This window comes from Argentina anserina, chromosome 5, assembly GCF_933775445.1.
Source record: "Argentina anserina chromosome 5, drPotAnse1.1, whole genome shotgun sequence".
NCBI lineage: Eukaryota > Viridiplantae > Streptophyta > Magnoliopsida > Rosales > Rosaceae > Argentina > Argentina anserina.
The window spans coordinates 14447926-14467275 of NC_065876.1; the positions used below are offsets into that span (position 1 = coordinate 14447926).

Consider the following 19350-nt stretch of genomic DNA (forward strand, 5'->3'; position numbering starts at 1 on the left):
TGTATCCATCTTTCCTTTCGGTAACTTGGTACTTTATCTCATCGACCGGAGTCTATTACCGACACAACATTGATGTTGATCGAATACATTTGAAGTACATTGATCAGTTTAGTAAGACTTGTTCACTACAAAGGAACTAAGAAAAGGCCGGACACAATTCCTCTTAGAAAGCTAAATGGTGACGGTGTGAGAGTTCTGCTTCAAGCAAAGTGGAAGAGTCGGACATCGTGAAGGATAATTTGACAACATTTTAAGAATTAAAAGCTACAAAACTCCCCCCGGCCATCCAAAATAATATCCTGGTCTTTTCCAGCAATTCTCGTAAGATCATTTTCGCTAGATGTTGTTCTATTAGGTGCCCATCTTTTAACCAAAAAGAACATATATAGATACCCATGCAATATGGCCAACTAAGTCACTAGCTACCAATTTTAAGTATCGTAGTATAGTTACCCAAAATCGTCCAATTCTAGCTACAAATATTGAAGGGTCTATGAATTTGGATAGAGATCGGATTCATGTACTGGATCCGTTCATAACGACAAAAGTGACATTGAAATTAAAAAGTCAATACTAATATTAGTTAGCTAGCAGCTTACACAAATTAATGAACGAGCTCAAGCTAGTTTGTTCCTTAAGAATCAAATAATTGAGAAAGATGCTTAGTTGCACCAAAAATGCATAAAAAAAATTGAGTTACCGATTAGGGGAGTTATTTTGCATACTTTATAGGGAGTTTATTCCACGTGTTATATTCAACTGTAGTTAGTGCGTTGTGTTTTTCTTCTCCTTCAACTAATTTTTCTATTTTATTCAAGAGGTTTTTGTTTTGCTTGATCAAGTTTTTACCGAGGCAACATTATTGAACTATGTCACATTAAGATCACGATACAAGTGAGAGTGTTGTAAGAGAATTACCTCTATAATATTCCTAGTGTATCTTGTCATAGTTAGTATTTGTTAGTTTAGATAAGAAATGATATATAATCTCTGATTCTACGGGATATTTGATGTAATGTCTATATAAAGGTCTCATTATCAATAAATAAATATGATATTTCTCCTTATTTCTGATGCGTATTACTTTCTCTTAGAATAAAAGATAGTTTTTCTCAATTGAAATTGTATTCACACATGCCTAACTACTAGATACACACCATTAATAATACACCACTAAATTACTTTATTGTTTTACAATTTTTTAGATACACACTCCTAAACTTCCTAAAATACCCTAATGTAAAATAGGCACCCTATTTACTAAATTTCTTCTAAATTACACGCACAACATCCATTTAAAACAAAAAACAAAAACAAAAAAAATACATAAAATTTTGAAAAACCTTTTAAGTACATTTTATTTGTTCAATGTTGAAGATTAACAACATAAACATAATGCATATATTCTTCTCAATTTAATTTATTCATCATAAAATCATTCATTTAATATTTTGTTCTTAATTTTTCACAATCGCGAGGAAGTTTGCAACTGATTTAGTTAATAAAATTTTCAAATTGAGTTAAAGTAATAAAACAACATATTATAATTTAAATAATTTAAAGTAAATTAATTATGAACTATTATATATAATTCCATTTGTAGTAGACATAGAAAGGAAAAATAAATTAATATAAATGAAATTATTTATGATCCATTATATGACTTCCATTCGTAATAGATGTAAAAAAAATTGTGAATGCAAACTATGTCACATACGTTTTGTACTTCAAAAACTGAATGTATTTTTTGGTAATTTAACATACATATAACATCTAATGTATGGTGCATGAAAAAAGGGATGCGTATCTAAAAACTAGAGATGTGTGAATAAAATTTCTCTTAAGATTAATGAAGTTAAGTAAAAAAAAAACATGTCAATAACGTCACTCCATCCCTCTCGAATGCCAAGGAGGAGACCAACCTATATAAAGCCTCAGTTTTCATGTGTAACGTCGAAGAAATATGCTCAAATGGGCGAGCCAACGCTGCTACACAAACTTCATTGTCATTCCGAGCTACCACTCCAATACCCCCACAACTATTTGCACACTGGAAAGCTACATCTATATTAATCTTCAAACAACCTTTAGGGGAAAGTTTCATCTCACTATCGTCATCTTTTCTTTCACCCTTACCACTATATTAGCCTCCCGATCATTAGCAGCTAATGTACTACCCAACAACTTACCCACCGAGCATCAAACCCACCCTTCTACCACAATACATGAATCCGTCTTTTCCAAATACAACTCCAATTATAACCCAGTAACCATATCCAACATGTCAATGAATCACTTAGGGTTCTAGCTAGGTATGCTCGGCTATTCAAGTTAGAGGACATATATAGAGTCCAAATCGAGCAAAATACTTGTAATTTCAAAATAAATGGACATCATCCTCCACATATTTATTGCAAAACAAACAAAAGACATCACATATAGGAACATATTTCACCTACAAATTCTTCTGAGTTGGTAAGAAACCCTACACCATCTTCCAAACTAAACTGAACCTTTGGTGGAATACTGGTTTTCCAAATTAGCTTCCAGTACCTTTCCATGACATTTCCAGCTGATGTTGAAGTCTGTATTATTATTGAAGTAGCAGGTGACATTCCAATATTGATCAAAATGAAAATTCCAATCAAATGAAAACTATGACGATCAAACAAGTAACAACAAATGAGAATAATAAATCATATCTTTATTTCATGAACATCTGCTTCTTTACCATGCAACTTTTGAAATATTTTATATATTCTTTTTTCTCAAGGAAAAATTTATTTATTCTTATTTTCCGTGGGTTGTCTTGGGCACCTTGATGTATACCATATAGTTTACAACTTTTTGAACAAAAATTACAATTAATTTGGACTAACATAACAACTTTGAGAACAAAGTCACAATATTACTTAAATAATTTTACCACATTCACAACCATTTTTTCATAGACGTACATGTAAAAATGTTGTATGTGAAGTAATTGTAACTAACAGAACTAAAATTACTCAAACAATCACTCTATTTGCCACAATAACAACAATTTTGTTGTCCATTTTGTAAATATGGAGGTATTGTAGAAAATTCCTTATTTTCTTGAAACCTATTGGTTGATAGAGTAAAGTTGAAGTATTTTCTTTTATTTACTCCTAAAATGTGTGCTTCTTTAATTTTTTTTTTTTTTGTAGTAGGCATAACCAAGAAATCCATGTCAAGACTTATAGCAAAATTAGTTTCATAGAAAATTTTTCAAAGCAATGGAAATCCACGTTCGGTATCACCCATAAGAGGGTCAAATAGCCCATATAGCCAACCTAGATACTTGAGTCCATCTGGGGTGAAACAATTTATCACGTAATCATGAGTTTATAGTTGATATATATGTTAATACACATTAGTCAGTTACCATACTTTATTGGACAAAAAAACTAGCTTAATTTTTTTTATGGATAGTGATAAATCTTCAAAATCGGTTAAATTATGTGGATTTTGTGAATCAATAAAAGTCTGGACAAATTATTATATTGCTTGATCTCTTCAAATTCCACCTGGGTTTCTTCAAATCTCACCATCCCACTGTTTATAAAAGTGTCGAACCCGGAGTCTGTAGGAGCCGGTGTAGCCTATCTAGAGCCTTATCAACAACATCATGGGAACCACTATTACAAACAAGAATTTTGCAATTACAAAATAAACCACATATATTTCATATTAATATGTTCATCAACCAACAACCATAATGTTACAATATTAAGCTCAAAAGCTCTATCATAGGCATTTAAATGTTTCAAAAGCAAAAGAAAATATTTATATAACATTTGGTTTAAATGATAGAAAATGCTAGCTATAAACTAATTAAAAGCTAGGATTTTTTGCTTCTAGGTGGGGTTGTCTTCTCTAGCAGCAGAGCTTGCACCAGAATCAGAACCATGTGCCTTGTTCCTTTTGGAGGTAACTATTAGGCTACAAAACAATGGTAAACACTTTAAGAGCTATTCCATTAAATTTTGTATATTAGATAAATAAAAATCATTGAAAATAATAATGGAGTTAAATTTGTTGGGAAATAAAAATTGAAATCAATGGAAAATAAAGTGATAAAAAATACTCTTGAAAATTGGTGGGAAATAAAACTACTAACGGTGTTAATTGACCGAATGAACTAAAATTATGCAGAAATAAAAACTCGAATTACCAATGCGATAGTTTCAAAAATGAGATACTAAAAGTTAGAATGAACAATAATTGAGATACTGTTTGTTGAAATCTCCCTAATAACTATGTTTTTCTGGTAAATCATTAACCGACTAGAAGTCGTCTTCGGAAACGAGCGAGTTCATATATAAACATCAACCTTTTGTGGTGGAAACCAAACTCTAATCGAACCAAGGATCTACCAAAACCTCTAACATGAGATGCAACTCGCTACCTAGTCTTTGGTAAATCATTGACCGACCAAAGCTCATCTCCAACTACCAATTCAAGGAAAAGCGTCTATCGTACATGCCAGCTCTGTATTGTACATGCATCAGTACATTAACCTAGTGTATATATAGGGTCTGGATGACTCCTTATGATAAATCTACACCAAATAATTCAGATTGCCAATTCAAAATGTAATCTACTATATAACACCAATCACATTATTGCTATTGCACATATGGAATTAAATTCATTAAGGAATCACGTTACTTGAGTACAGAAAGCAAATAAGTAATCAGCAAAGGTATTTTTGCTGAATATATCTGCCTAAATAAGAAATTTCTGGAACAGTAACGTCAATATGACCTGAATTCCTGAAATGACAAACACAAATGTGAAAACCACAGCCAGACGTTTTGTTATTCGCCTTTTCTAGTCTCCACTGTAATGTGTGTAAACCATAAAGTGATAAAACCCTTTCGACCACTAATCTGATTTTCATAGCAATCAAAGAAGGAAGAATGATTTCTCCTGGTTCTTCCTAATCAGAGTTTCCTAGCAATCAAAGCCTCTAGATCTTCAAGCCCTTCGCGAACGAAGAAGCAAAAGATTATTTGGGATGCCACTTGCATAACATTTATCAGAGGAGAACGTTAACATTTCACGAGCTTGATTACCTTCTACATCTAGATACTAATGAGCTTACTTATAGAAAGGCATCTTTGGATCATCATGGGATATTAAAATCCCAGGACCGATGCTAAGACATGAGAAAACTCACATATAAGTTACAGATAAATGAAACATCAAGCGAAAACAAGAAACAAATGTCCCAGAGTATGGAAACTAAAAGCAAATAGTAGGTTACTTGTGAGGATTACAACGATTCTCCTTGTGATTTTAGTTTCTATACAGCATCATCTAAGTTGTTAGCTTGTCTCAGCAATATTAGTGGTACAGTAATGTTTCCTAAATTCTAAGTTGAAACACCTTATGAACAAATAAAACAACAGATGAATGTAGAGGGAGGATCCAATCAGAAGTAGAGCATCCAGTAACAAGCAACTAGTTTATTATCAGGACTCCAGCTAATAGCAGATTCAGCACAAGTTTCATCAACATGGCACACCGGGAAATCACTAAGGCACTAAGGGTGACTAAGCAATTCACTAAGGCACGAAGATAAACTGCACTAAGAGTTGTACAAAAACACAAGCTTCTAACGTAGTTTCCTAGAGTGATCAAATCTGACAAAAGCAAGGCTTGTAATAGTTTATATTATACAAGAGGCATATCACTCTAATGAGAATATATTTACTACATCAAATATAAGTACTCCATTGCCATGAAGATTACCAACTGGTTTTGCATTACATTATCAGGCATTAAGCCAGCTACCTGTGTAAGCAATTCTCAAAAAAGAACCTTCCAGCAGCACTAAAAAAGTTTGTGCTATTAATCCTCAAAAGAACCTTGAGGTACCCAAAAGCATAACTTACCCATAAAAAAAAACCCCCAAGGTTCACACTTCCTTCCTCGATAGCAATCATTCGAAATCCGCATCCACATGGAGAGGACTAGATGGTGAACCATTCTCTACACTCACTGCTGCCCTAGCGTTCTTCCTACCTCTGGTCCTTGATCCAACACCTTCACCAGCAGGACCAGCAGCAGCTTTCACCACTCTCTTCCCACGTTTCGCCACTGGAGCCTGCAGCTCATTGCCACCCCCCTTGGCCATAACAAAATCAGAATCTACATTGCTATTATTAGTCAGGACGTCAGAAACTTCAGTACTAGGTAATGAGCCGTCCTCTTCACTCGTAGCTTCTTTGGCCCTCTTCCTTCCCCTAGTTTTCGCTCCAACACCTTGGCCAGCAGCTTTCCTCCCACGTTTAACCACTGGAGCCTGTACCTCATTGCTTTCCTTGGCAATATCCATCTCAGAAGTGGTCTCCTTGACTATATCTAAATCAGTTTGCTTAGCAATTACCAACTCTGAATTGGTCTCATTGGCTATATCTAAATCAGAATCTCCATTCACACCATTTGCGTGAACAGCAGAAACTTCATTACTTGATGGTGAGTTGTTCTCTTCACTCTCAGCTTCGTTAGCCTTCTTCCTTCCCCTGGTCTTTGCTCCAACACCTTGGCCAGCTCGACCAGTTGGCTTACCAAGTTCCTCAACAGGATCATGTACTTCATTGCTTTCCTTGGCAATTTCCATCTCAATATCTCCAGTGACACCAACAGTCTGGACAGCAGAAATTTCATTTACCTCCACAATATCGCTCTTTGGCGAGTCATTACCAGTATCAACTTTCAGTCTTTTGGGACTGCCTGTGGGATTGCATTTTGCTGGAGAAGTCTGCTCACCAACTATCACAGCAGGTTCTTCAGGCACTTCTGGAGTGTCCACTTCTTCACTTGATTCATTAGCTGGCTCCGCATTTGCTTCCTCTTCTTTCAGTGACTCTATTGCTTTCATAATCTCTGTGTTCACCTGCCAGGTTCAAATCCACAAGCTAATGTAAAGTTTGAATTAATTTGTTTACAGAAATTCCGACATGAATCTGAGTTTTATTTATACATTTTTTCTTCTGTGCCGAGGAGACCAGGATAATTAAGGCTACAATTTCCAAAAGGCAGTCAGTTCTTACAAGATTATATTACTTTTGTTGATCTACTATCTTCCAAACAATCAGATAAAGAAAAATTAAAACAAAATTGTTCTATTTCCAGATTCATGCAACACGCAGAAGAGACAAACCTGGGGATTTTGAACAAAATCAGAGACATCAGTCGGACAAGAAGGACAGGTCAGTACATTTCTCTGAGTTCGGAGGCTTCTTCCACCTCTGTTTCTTTCTGTCACCACACTCTTCCCAGCAAAAGCACCTTGAAAACATGATTTGCAGAAGTTATGCCCACAGGATGTGGTAACAGGTGATGTCATTACCTGGCGGCAAATAAGGCAGCTAAATTCTGCAAATAGAGGTGGAAAAATGTTAGCATGACAGTAAATAATTTTACAATCAACCAAAACGTCAGACTAGGTTTTCATTACAGTTGAGGCCATTTAACTGAATCTCAATTAATTGAGACTGAATACAATCATCAGCAACCGGTTTACATGGCATTCTTCTATTTGGAAACTTTTTCAAAAATATGGTTATGTAAAGGTTTTTAGTAACACACATCACCCAATAGCAAAGAAACATTACACGCACACACAAACCTTTCAAGAGCCTCTCTCTTACACTCATGTTCTGTGCTTTCCTAATCATGGTCCTTGACCTCTTCCGATCTTCAGGATCTAAAGCTTGAACAGGTTTTTTGCTCATGGGTGGTGCCTTTATCCATTTCCAGCAGCTATCTTTCTCCTGATAAAAATAGTCCATTAAATTGACTATATTTAAATAAGGAATAAAGGAGAATGCATTAACCTAGGCAGTAAGCTGCAACCAAATGTTTTAGGAAAAAAGGGAAGTAACCCACAATGTATTCTGAGTTTGACACATTAAAACCAGTAAACATAATCAGCTTACCTCATAGTCCCATGAAGGACTTGCATTCCTCTCTGTAATGTTTGTGGCTTTTGTCAACTCAGGTATAGCAGGTAATGGTCTAGGCCGATCTCCATGTTCATCACTGTAGTACATGTTGAAATCAGGCAAAGAAGAGTATTTTAGGAAGAATGTACAAACAAGCTTAAACATACCTTGTCCATGGTGCAGGTTCGTTGTCACATCTGACAAAAAGATACCGGCAGACCTTAAAACCCTATCAAACCCAAAAAAAATATATATATATTGTTCAGTAATGTAATGAAATTTGGCAAATAACAAAAACAAAACAAAACAAAATGGCTTATATTAGCCTCTCAAATGTCTGGGTTAGCGCATATTTACCTGGACTCCCACCTTTCTCCAACACTTCTCAATTCTATAAACTCCGTCATACCGCAACCCTTTCTCAGGGGGGTATGAGGAGCGCTTCTCCTTGTGCGATCTAATTAGGACATGGAAGAGTAAATATTCAGAACATTAGTGCAGAGAACCTCTAGTAGAACCGCTATTGTACTCATAAGAAAGGATGTATGCATACCTCTAAAACCAAAACGAAAAATACCGAGATTGGACAATAAACAAAAAGTTTCACCAAGACCACCACATATATTATTTGATTGATGGGACAGATCAATGTAACCTCTAATACAAGAATGCCACCACTTTATTGCCCAATAATAGGCATCCAACCTACTGAAGCTAAATCACTTTAATACCAGATATATCAAATGCCGATAGAATGGGAAAAGTACTCAAAACAGATTGCAATTTTATTAAGCTGAGGCGATAATAGGAAATTACAGCACTACGAAGAACCACCCAACTAAGGAAAAATCAGAGATCAATCGCTAAGCCTAAAGAAGATTATCTAACTGCAAAGCATTGTTTGCTATACATATTTGTCAAAACAAGATAGCGAGGTCAAACAAACGTTGTGGGTATGAATGACCTTAAGTGATTAGAAATATATATAAAAAATCATAAAATGGCAATAGAGCTTTGAGCATTATACTCACCTTACCACCCTTACAGGATAGCCCTTCTGACAACTGACTTGGAGTGCCTTGTTATATTTCTCGAATGTCTGGTCAAAGGACTGATCCTTATTAGTTCGCTTGTTCCCACTCAAATCTCTTCCGCCACTGCCATGCACAATCATGTAAGCAACACAAAAAATGGAAGCATAAAATGTTGGAGCTAAAAAGATAATAATATTCAAGAGAAACAAAATAGAAGAAACAATATAAAAGAGAAGCATGGAGACCTTCCTGTGTACAGAAACCATTCTCCATGATCCTCATCATCAAGGTACCCTCCTGAAAGCACAACAGACTGGGCACCATGATTAGACTGTCCAGCTATACCAGAAACATGGGGAAAGTGTGCACCCCATTGCCGACATTCCAGCCTATCCTCCCAACATTCGCCAACCATGACACCTTGATTTCTCTCGGGATCATTTTCAGCAGGTATAGGTCCAAAATGATCAGACGGTATTGTGACAAATATTTTTCCACTTGCAGCGTTAGCTTTTCCAGTCTTTTGTGCCCGCTCAGTAGTGTAGGCTTTGTCAGGCCTGTTTTGGTTTTGTATGTAATGATATACCTTGGCAGGCCCCCCATTAACATGTGATTTGGAAAGCTTAGCCATACGTATGGCAACTACAAGGGAAGAGTTGATACGGGGTTGAGTTGCCATCTTTGGGGGAATTGGAGCACGGCACTTTGCACAAGTATGCTTTCGTTGCCCAACCCATTTCTGGAAGCACTTCAGGCAGAAATTGTGGCCGCATGGTGTCTGAAAGCAAGACACACAAATAGATCTTATTAATGTAACTCAAGTGTAGATGTACGGCAATTTATCACAGCAGTACGCTATGAGAGTGCAAAACATAGAGGGAAGGAATCATATGGGCCTGCATTTAAAATTCTCCTGATCAATTCGTTGGTTTGATAACTTATAACTCAACAAGACCATACGGAACAACAAGAATGTCCATATCAGCAAAAAAAAAAAACACCACGATTTTCTTGATTGGCACATGGTAAAACAAAAAAGGCAGTTTTCAAAAAAGGAAGCCAAGTTGCTGACAAAATTTCAGAAACAAAGTAAGAATGCCAAGTTTTCAAAAGCTCAGAATGCTAAGTTGCCGACAAAGTAAGCACTTAAAGAAAAGATTGTACGAAAGGAGCAGCAAAAGTGACCGGACCACAGTGCCCCAAATACCGGATCAGAGGGAACAAAAAGTGAATAAAACAACAAAACAGGCGTGCACTATCAAACCAGCCTATGGGCTACGGCATTTCTTTAAACGGACACAACAGAAGCTAAAGAAGAATAAAATTTACTGTAGTTTGATTACCAATTCTTTATTTGCGTTTATTTAAGGAACTCACAAATCCATGTTCCGGGAACTAAACCGGTTAGATGCATAAGCATCAGTACTAACACAAGCACACGACGCAAAACATCAGTTTAGACCCGAAAATGGCAAAATTAGCACAGAAACCATAACGATAAACAAATCTGCGTAGCTCGCCTTTTAAGTTCACTACATACTCGAAGAAACATAGAGATGCAGCCAGAGATAAACACAAATATATCTAATCACTCATTAAAATCAAAAATAAATGAAACAAATGTAATACAACCAGAGATCATCACCACAATTACCACAAATGCACAAACAATTTAATTTCATTGCAGCGTAATCTTCAGATCTAGAAACTTTCGCAACGAACACTTGTGATTACGATATCAAATTAGAATCAGCTAAGCAGTAAGAACAAGAGCAACAAATAGAGAGAGGACTACGAACCGTGACAGGTCTCTCCGGCAGCTGCATACAGAAAGAGCAGTTGAAAATTCCGTCCAGAACATCAAGCACATCCTTCTTCGCTCCTTTCTTCTTCTCCTCCTCCACCTCCGCCTTGCCGCTCATCAGCTCCTGCCGCTTCTTCGCCTTCTCCTCCTCCGTCAGTGACTTATCCGCCATAATCGCCTGGATCTTCGCGATTAGGTCCCCGGACTCGCTGGACTTGACGGCCGGAGCTTCGACGGAGATGGAGGTGCAGTCGGGGCACTCCCACTGCGCCGTCGCGGCCAGAGTCTCGGGGCGGGAGGAGGGGGCGAGGCAGGCGGCGTGCCAGGGAGTGACGCAGGTCTTGCAGGAGAGCTTTTCCTCGTCGGAAGGTTTCGCCTTGCAGAGCATGCAGACGCCGTCGCCGTCGCACGGCAGTTGGCTAACGTGCGCCATGGCCGTTTAGAGCGAAAGATAAAATGCGCCGGGTGGTGAGGGAAACCCGGAGAGAAGTTAGAGAGAGAGAACTGGGATTTGGGTGAAAATAAGTGAGTGGGTTTTTTAAGGAGAGAGAGGGAAGAGGGAGAGACGCTGGTTGGGGGTTTCAAATTTTTGGGGAGGGATAAGGTACGGTGTGGTGTACGTGGAGTTGATGTGGTTTGTGGAATGATTGCCCCACGTCGTGATAGTCAAGAGCAATTTTGTACTGGTTGACTGGAATTTGAATATTTGGAGATTCCCGCTTTGGAATTTTTCATTGGGTGGTGCGATTGCGCTCCTATTTTAATATTTTCCTTCTCTGTCTGATTATAATTTAACTTTTTAGGAAAGTAAATATATATTTTGCCCATTTCCCAATATTTATGGGTACAATGACTAAATACCTATTATTTTGTGTCTATGTACAAAATATTTTTCTTTGTAGTGGGCAAAAAATTATCAGAAAATTTTGTATGTACTGTCTGTGTATCATAGGGTTTTAGCATACGGAGCGAAGAACTATACTGGAAAGCTAAGCTTGCTATTATTTTGTGTCTATGTACAATATATTTTTCCTTTTTATTGGGGTAAAAATTATCAGAAAATTATGTATGCACTATCTATATGATACATGATGTAATCTTAGCCATATATAATTTATATTTAGGGTCACCGTGTATATATATATGTGATTTTCTCTAATCTAAACCGTTCACACGTAATATATATATATATATATATATATATATATGAAGATTGACGTTTTACATGGAAGATTCTTTAAAAAGTTATAGTGTAAATATGAAACTATGTCTAAGACATGCATCAGTGTGGAGACTTGAGGCACGAAATGAAGGATTATTACAAATCGATCCGTATTTGTAAATGATGAGATCGATTACCAAATATCATTGTGATGAATGGATTAATGGGAGCATGACATCGTTTAACAGTGCCTTAGCCCAAATTATATTACTATTTGGACACATTGAATCATCCCATGAAAATTACTTCTTCTTTTTTTGTATTATAGGGTGTGTCAATAACACTGCCATATATATTCCACCCAAAGTCCCAAGCATTAACAGCTTCATTCATGTACAAGGCACATATTAAATACTGCAAGAAGTAGCACATCGATCTCTTATATTTTTCTAATATAGAAAAAGCCCTTCAGATATTCATAATCATAAACACTACAAAAGTTACATGAACCGTATTTCAAATTCTTAAATTGTCGCAGACCTAAAACTTCTCAAATATTATACATCAAACCCTTTCTGACTGTTGCGTTTTTTTAGCTCAAATTTCCCTTGCATCTTAAGTCCCAAATTTACCCTTTCACCCAGTTATTCAACAACCTCTTATAACCCAAAATAAATACCACCACAATGTAGTAATTACTAATTCACCCTCGTCTTTACCCACAATCTCCTAATTTGTCTCATTGTTAAAAGGAAGAACAAATATGACCTGGAAACCTGGATAAACTAGTGATGATCATGTGTTGAGAGACAAAAACTAAATAGCTTCAATAATGTTTTTGGGTCCAAAATCCATTCAGAGCCTTTTTCGTGTCCTTCGGTTTTCGGATCCTCCAAATTAATATTGACATCTGAAATTTTACGTCACTCGAGCCGAAGCAAACGCCTTAGATTTATGGTTGCTGAGTCATCGAAGCTCCTAGACACATGCTTCTTCTTCCTCGAGAACGATGGCAGAGGTAGTGAGCTCGGCTCTGGCGACATCGCGAAAGCTGATCCAGCATATTTCAAATCCACAATCCCCGCCTTTTTAGGCACCATCGTTCGCCCTTGTCCAAATCTCTCTAATTGGTTGTCGCTCGTTGCCTTCTTCATTCGGTTCAACGGCTCTCCTCGTCTCAAAATTATCACATTCTTTGCCTTCATCAAAGCATCATAGTTCGACCGACCAATTCTCTTAGAAACCAACGTAGCCGACTCTAGCCTCTTCTGCTCAGCTCGTACGGCTGAATTTCTATATCTATGATTTTGCAAATGAATGGGCCCATTTGCGTAGTACTTATAACTCACTGGTTGTGAAAACAGTGTCGTTGAACGATTAGATCTGATTCGCTCGATCAGACAATCATGTGGCCTTAAAATCTCAGTTCCCATATCCCTATAAAATTATCAAACTCTAGATGAAGAAATAAAGAATCAAAGAGGAAAAAGCTCGATTTTTTTTTGTCCTCCTCTTCTCCTGGGGATGAAGAAGGGAGGTTGTTTTATGTTTCTTTCCTTTATGCTTCTCCCTCTGCTAGAATCTTGTCGACTTGTCTAATGTTTTATTTGTGAGATAAATGTATTTTTAACAATGGTTGATAGCTTCCAAATTTTAAGGTATTTTTGATGGTGAAGAGCTATCAATGTTTCCGTAATTATCTCAATACTCACAAAGTATTACGGAGAGATCGAGATTTAAGCAAACATAATTTTGAAAAATTACATGACATTCTGGTATATGATTAAGCAAACATACAGTGACAACATTTACTCAAAAGAAACTAAACATTGTCTAGTGATTTTTTTAAATCAAACGTCAACTCATTTGTATTTCAGCAGGCAGAACTGAGTTAATACACCCGAAGGCCGACAAAAAGAGCCACCTCTTTTGACTCAATAAACAATTATCCATAAGTAAAACTAGCTAACAACTAGCTACCATCTAGATAAAACTAGCCAACAAGTCAAGATTCATCCACTTTTTCATGGTCATGAAGTACAAAATAACATGATACATATGATGTAGAAGACATGAATAAATTTTAACAACCACACCATTGTATCAATGCGATGTGATTCAAATTATGCAGAGATAGCAGAGGGGGCTCTCTCCTGCTCTGTTAGATTCTCATCAGAGGAACAACCACTGTATCCTTGTCACCTATAGCTAGCGGACTCTCCACAAGCACTATATCAGAAATCTTCATATCCCCAAACATACTAGCTATGGTCTTCTTCTTTGCAGCCATCGTCCTACCAGAAACCTTAGAAGTCCCGGCCTCATCCATAACCAACTCTCTAGCAGCCTTCGGCCGGTTAGTACTACCCTTAGGGCGGTGAGGCTTACATTTTGCCTTAGGAGAAACCCTAAGCTTTTCCATTCTTATGTTGTACAACCAAAGATACAGTTTCTTCCACCGAAATAGCCCTAGATTGAAAATACCTCTTCTATGGACGAGGTAATTCAGTCGTAGCAAGACGCTTAAGAAGATTAGATACCGGTGCTACCGACTTAAAATTCGTCGGACCCATAGCTCCCAAAGACATTTGGGAATAAACAAAAACCCTAGCCTCACCAACTTATTCCAACATCAGAGTCAAAGAAGAAGAAATAAAGCCCGCCTGAATTAGGGAAAGCTCGGTAGTAACAACCCCAGCATCTTCAGGCATCATCTCAGCCTCAGAGGAGCCCATAATCCACTTTTGGAAAGCTAGGCATAGGTTCAAATGATTTCTCCTGCTCAGCTTGAGGTGGAGATTTAGCCGGAGAATCATCATAATGAATGGAGAGACCTGCAATGTTCAAAGGCAAGTCTTGCATCAACTCCGCCCTCTCATGTATCAAGTACTCATCACAACCGAGCTCATCATCCTAAAACAACCCACAACGCTGGCATAAACCTTTGAATTTCTCAAAAATCTAAGACAGTTCCGCCTTGAGAGAGTCTGACGCCTCAAAGAGCATCCAAGATCTCAAACGGTCCTTGATATCAAAGTGAATCAGGACATGTTGTTTTGCCTCCCTATGAAATAAAGCCGCAAGATCCTAATTCTCCACCCTACCTAGAGACTCTCCGATGAACATAAGGGCTTCCTTGTATCTCAAGTTCGCCGACAAACCCTAAACCACCACCCAAGTAACCAAATCAAAAAGAGGAACATCCTCCACAGGGCAATACTCCAAGAGGATGAAGCACCGTGAGGAGAGCGAGGGATTTTATTGGCCATGGTTGATAGGTTGTGAATTTTGTCAAGATCTGAGAAACCCTAGCGGCTAGGGTAGAGAGAAACGATAGATAGTATCATTAACATTGTCTAGTGAATTGAGTATGGTTTCTCTAATTCCTTTTCTCTAATTCCTTTTTTCTCGACGATTTTAATAAACTCAACTATCATTTTAAGCTAATTTGTAAACATCCAATATTATACTATGTTAACTGAAATTTGCACTTCCCGTTTTCAATCGACACTCCTTATTTCTTCTTTTAGTAAGTCAAGTTTTGTTTCGGATAACATGTGTTTTGTCTTTTATGACTGAACCGAAATAAAGAACTAATGCATGTGATATGTAAGAATGACTGATATGTTCGAGTGTATATTTACCTAGGTAGCACGAACACGTCCCTCATCTACAGTATCGCGAACACGTCTGAATACGCCCGAACACGAGTATTGGAAATAGACACGGCCCGGACACGCGAGTATCTGCATCGAACACGTGGACACACACCAATTCATGATAAAAGTGAAAGTGCTTATGGTGAGATTCGAACGTTGGTCATCCAAAGCACCCAACAACTCATCAATCATTCCAACAGATTCAGTTTTTGTTATATTTATGCACACTTTAATATATAAGGAGAGAAACCTGTGATAAAAGTAAAAATGTTTGTGGTAGGATTCGAACTTTGGTTATCCAATGTACTTATCAAGTGCTTAGTCATTCCAACAAGTTATATTTTCATCATTTTAATGCACACTTTGACATATATATATACATCTAAATACTTTCAAATTTATAAAAAAATTTTTTAATAAAAATATATATATAAATTAAAAATAATATTTAATTAGCGTGTCCATAACGTGTCCGTGTCCAAAAAAAATTTAATTTGCCGTGTCTGCGTATCGTATTGTGTCCAATACGGACACTCGTGTCCATGTCCGTGCTACATAGATATTTATTGTTTTGTTGTCATACAAAGAGAGCAATTGTTTGGTAGTTGTAGCGCTCTAGAGGTACCATATAAATATTCGAGATTCTTGCATTCATGTAGATGTTAAGTGAGCTACTCTATTCAACACCCATTTTTTTCAAGACTCCATTCTACACACATGTGGACTTCACCAAATATGGACTTCCTACAACAAACTATCAATTATGTATGCAAGCTTAATCAATAATTATTCAAGCCTTTAGCTTTGGAGAAATTTATTTTTATTCCTTTTAGTTGCTTTTTGGTTTACATTGTATTTGATTTGGTCGTTCTTTTTCACTAACCTTATATTCGTGCGATTCGGCCACGTATTACACTATTACTGGTGAATTTTTCCTCTCAATTTTTTGTATCACCGTCGTCTCTCAATTTTTTTTTATCACAAATGTCTCTCAATTTTTTTTTAGAAAAGTAATGTATATAAATATAAACTAAGAATTACAATCCAAGAGAAATCATGGTGGTCCCTCCCTACCTAAACCAGCTATTATACTCTGTAGGGAAGCCACATTTGCTTGGTTATGTGATTTCATTTACATTGGCCACCCCATTAAAGGCCACAAATGAAATGTGTCTTTTGCCAACTATGTTTGTAGATCACTCTGAATCTAATCCACTACTATCTACCACTCTCCCCCACTGCATCCCTGGAAACAGAACACAAAGAATTATGTAATATTCAAAATAACTAGATGTAAGGAATTAATGGTTTTGTAGTAACTAAAGCCTCAAATGATAGAAACCAAGACTATATATATTGAAGATATTTGATGTGTGTTTGAATTAAAGAATCAATTAGTCTACATCCGTGTGATGTGTAGTCAACATATGTGTGCTACTTAGTCTTGGAGTAATTCTAACATTCTCGTTTTGTGTGTATATATATATATCAGTAGGTGTAGTTTTACTTTATTCATGAAATATATCAAGAGAAATAAAATTGAGTTGAAACTCTAAACTTTCATCTTCTTGTTTCATCTCAAAATTCAACATGGTATTGGAGAAGGTTTCATGGCCTATCTCTTTTACTCCGCATCTTGGATTAGAACAGGTTTCCTCATAGGACATGTTTATGCAATCTTGCTTCCGTAAAACTTCATCTTAATCTTCCTTCTCCATTAATTCATAATGTCTGGAGGAAGTAACTATATCTACAGCTATCTCACTCATTCCCAATAAGAAGTAAATTCAAATCTGAGTCATTATCTGATTTCTTCTTCTTTCATTTTGAAGAGAAATCAAGTTTGAGGTCATACCTCAATCATTCCCGATGAGGAGTAAGCTCAAATCAGAGTTTCTTTAGTTTTTGATCTTTGAACTAAATAAAAAAACCGCTTGGAGCATTCTCCATGTTTTAGTTCAAAATCAAATTCAGATCTTTCCATTCATTTCATTTTTGGAGGAGAGATTTGTTTAGGAGTTCATATCTCCACATTTCATTTTGGTCATTTTTGATTTCTTCTTTTCATGTTGAGAAGAAATCTGTTATCCATAGTCAAGATTTGATTCTTCATCTTATTTTTTTTCTCTTTGGTCGACAAATATATTTGATTCTGACCCCTCCTATTTTCTTGCCAATGAGGCTCGGCTGATCAGTCCATATTTTCCATTCCTGACGCTAGTGTTCTCCTTTGCGCTAAATCAGTTTGATCACCTTTAGTTCAAGCTTGGTTCTGCGGTTTCCCTCAATCCAGCTTGAGGGCTAGAATTAGAGCATTAAGATGTTTATGATCTGCATGGTTATGTAGGGGATGCAACCAGTGCTGCAGACCCTACATAGAAACAAAGTTGTTGTCTCTTTTGTCATTCCGATTTCTTCATCCTTCTCGATCGGTTATGAGGTCATACCTCAAATCATTCCGATAAGGAGTAAATCCAAGTCGGTCTCATTATTTGATTTCTTCTTCTATCATTGGGAGAGAAATCTGTTGTAGTTCTTCCATATAATACTCCTCATTTGTTCATTGTCATTTCATGATTTCCATCCCATTACATTTTGGAGGAGAGATTGGTTTAGAGTTCATAACTCCTCATTTCATTTCTCCTTGGCCAATTTATTATTTATTCTTTCATTTTGAAGAGATTTATTGTCCATGGTCAAGATCCGATCTCTTCATCTTTCATTTGGAGGAGAGATCTGTTTAGAGGTTTTGTTTTAACCTATGTTGGACTATTTGAGTTTTTTTTTTATATATATGTTGGTTCCAATCAGATTTTTTTCCCTTCTAGTAAGAAGGCCGGGGTCATATCCCGATTTGGCTTCAGGGGGAGCAATTTTAAGCAATCAACCATTTGAGCAAGCAATTGCTCTGTTTTTCATGATTGACCTTGCTGCACTAAAACAGAAACTGAGATTGACTCCGACCTCCGAATTCAATTAAGTAAAAATGTACATAAACTAGACACAGAGAGCTTTCCCGGCATATGTGGCTCATGATCTCAGGTTGTTAGAGAGAAAAATGGGAGCCATCCAAAGTGGACGGACAAAGCTGCCATAATTTGTTTCACTTATTCTCATCCACCCTCCCAACCATAACTTCTTTAGCCATACTTGGAAATTGTTGGTTAAACTCGGTTGTCGTTTCTCTTTCAGGCTTTGCTTGTAGGGGAGTATTGGAGCATTGGGTAGAGTTGCAAGTGGCAGACATGGCTGTGCAGACAGAGCTGCAATTATGCAAGGCAAGGTGTGAGAGCAAAGTGTGAATAATACGAAACGTATTATTCAAATTACATTTAAATTGTTGAATTGTGGTTATTGCTCAGTGGTCTTTGGCCTTAATTTCAGCATTAATTGTTGATTGAAGAATTCTCCCGTTCTTCATTAATTGTTGATTGAAGACTTCTCCCGTTCTGCATTAATTATTTATTGAAGACTTCTCTCGTTCTGCATTAATTGTTGATTGAAGACTTCACATTCTGCATTAATTGCTGATTGAAGACTTCTCTCGTTCTGCATTAATTGCTAATTGAAGACTTCACATTCGTTTAGCTTGTTAAATAGGCAGAAATGTTGCTCTTCGGTGTTAAGGAAAATAGTTTATTTCAAACTAGTTTCATTCTCTTTGTTCTTATGTCTTCATTCTTCTAACAGTCTAAATATCAAAAATTTGGGAGAG

General features: G+C 36.8%; 2 protein-coding genes across 2 annotated transcripts; both read right to left on the reverse strand.

Moving 5' to 3' along the window:
* Window positions 1–5638: 5638 nt before the first annotated feature.
* Window positions 5639–11324, reverse strand: LOC126793205 (E3 ubiquitin-protein ligase ORTHRUS 2-like). Its single transcript, XM_050519661.1, has 9 exons — window positions 10810–11324; window positions 9256–9788; window positions 9008–9133; window positions 8334–8433; window positions 8144–8205; window positions 7971–8073; window positions 7661–7805; window positions 7193–7407; window positions 5639–6925 (listed from the first exon to the last, which is right to left on the reverse strand). The coding sequence occupies exons 1-9, from the start codon at window positions 11245–11247 to the stop codon at window positions 5969–5971; spliced, it is 2679 nt and encodes an 892-aa protein (XP_050375618.1). The 5' UTR covers window positions 11248–11324; the 3' UTR covers window positions 5639–5968.
* Window positions 11325–12899: 1575 nt separating this feature from the next.
* Window positions 12900–13409, reverse strand: LOC126795569 (uncharacterized). The gene has a single exon (XM_050522381.1). It carries the CDS (start codon window positions 13407–13409, stop codon window positions 12900–12902), a length of 510 nt encoding a protein of 169 aa, XP_050378338.1.
* Window positions 13410–19350: the final 5941 nt, after the last annotated feature.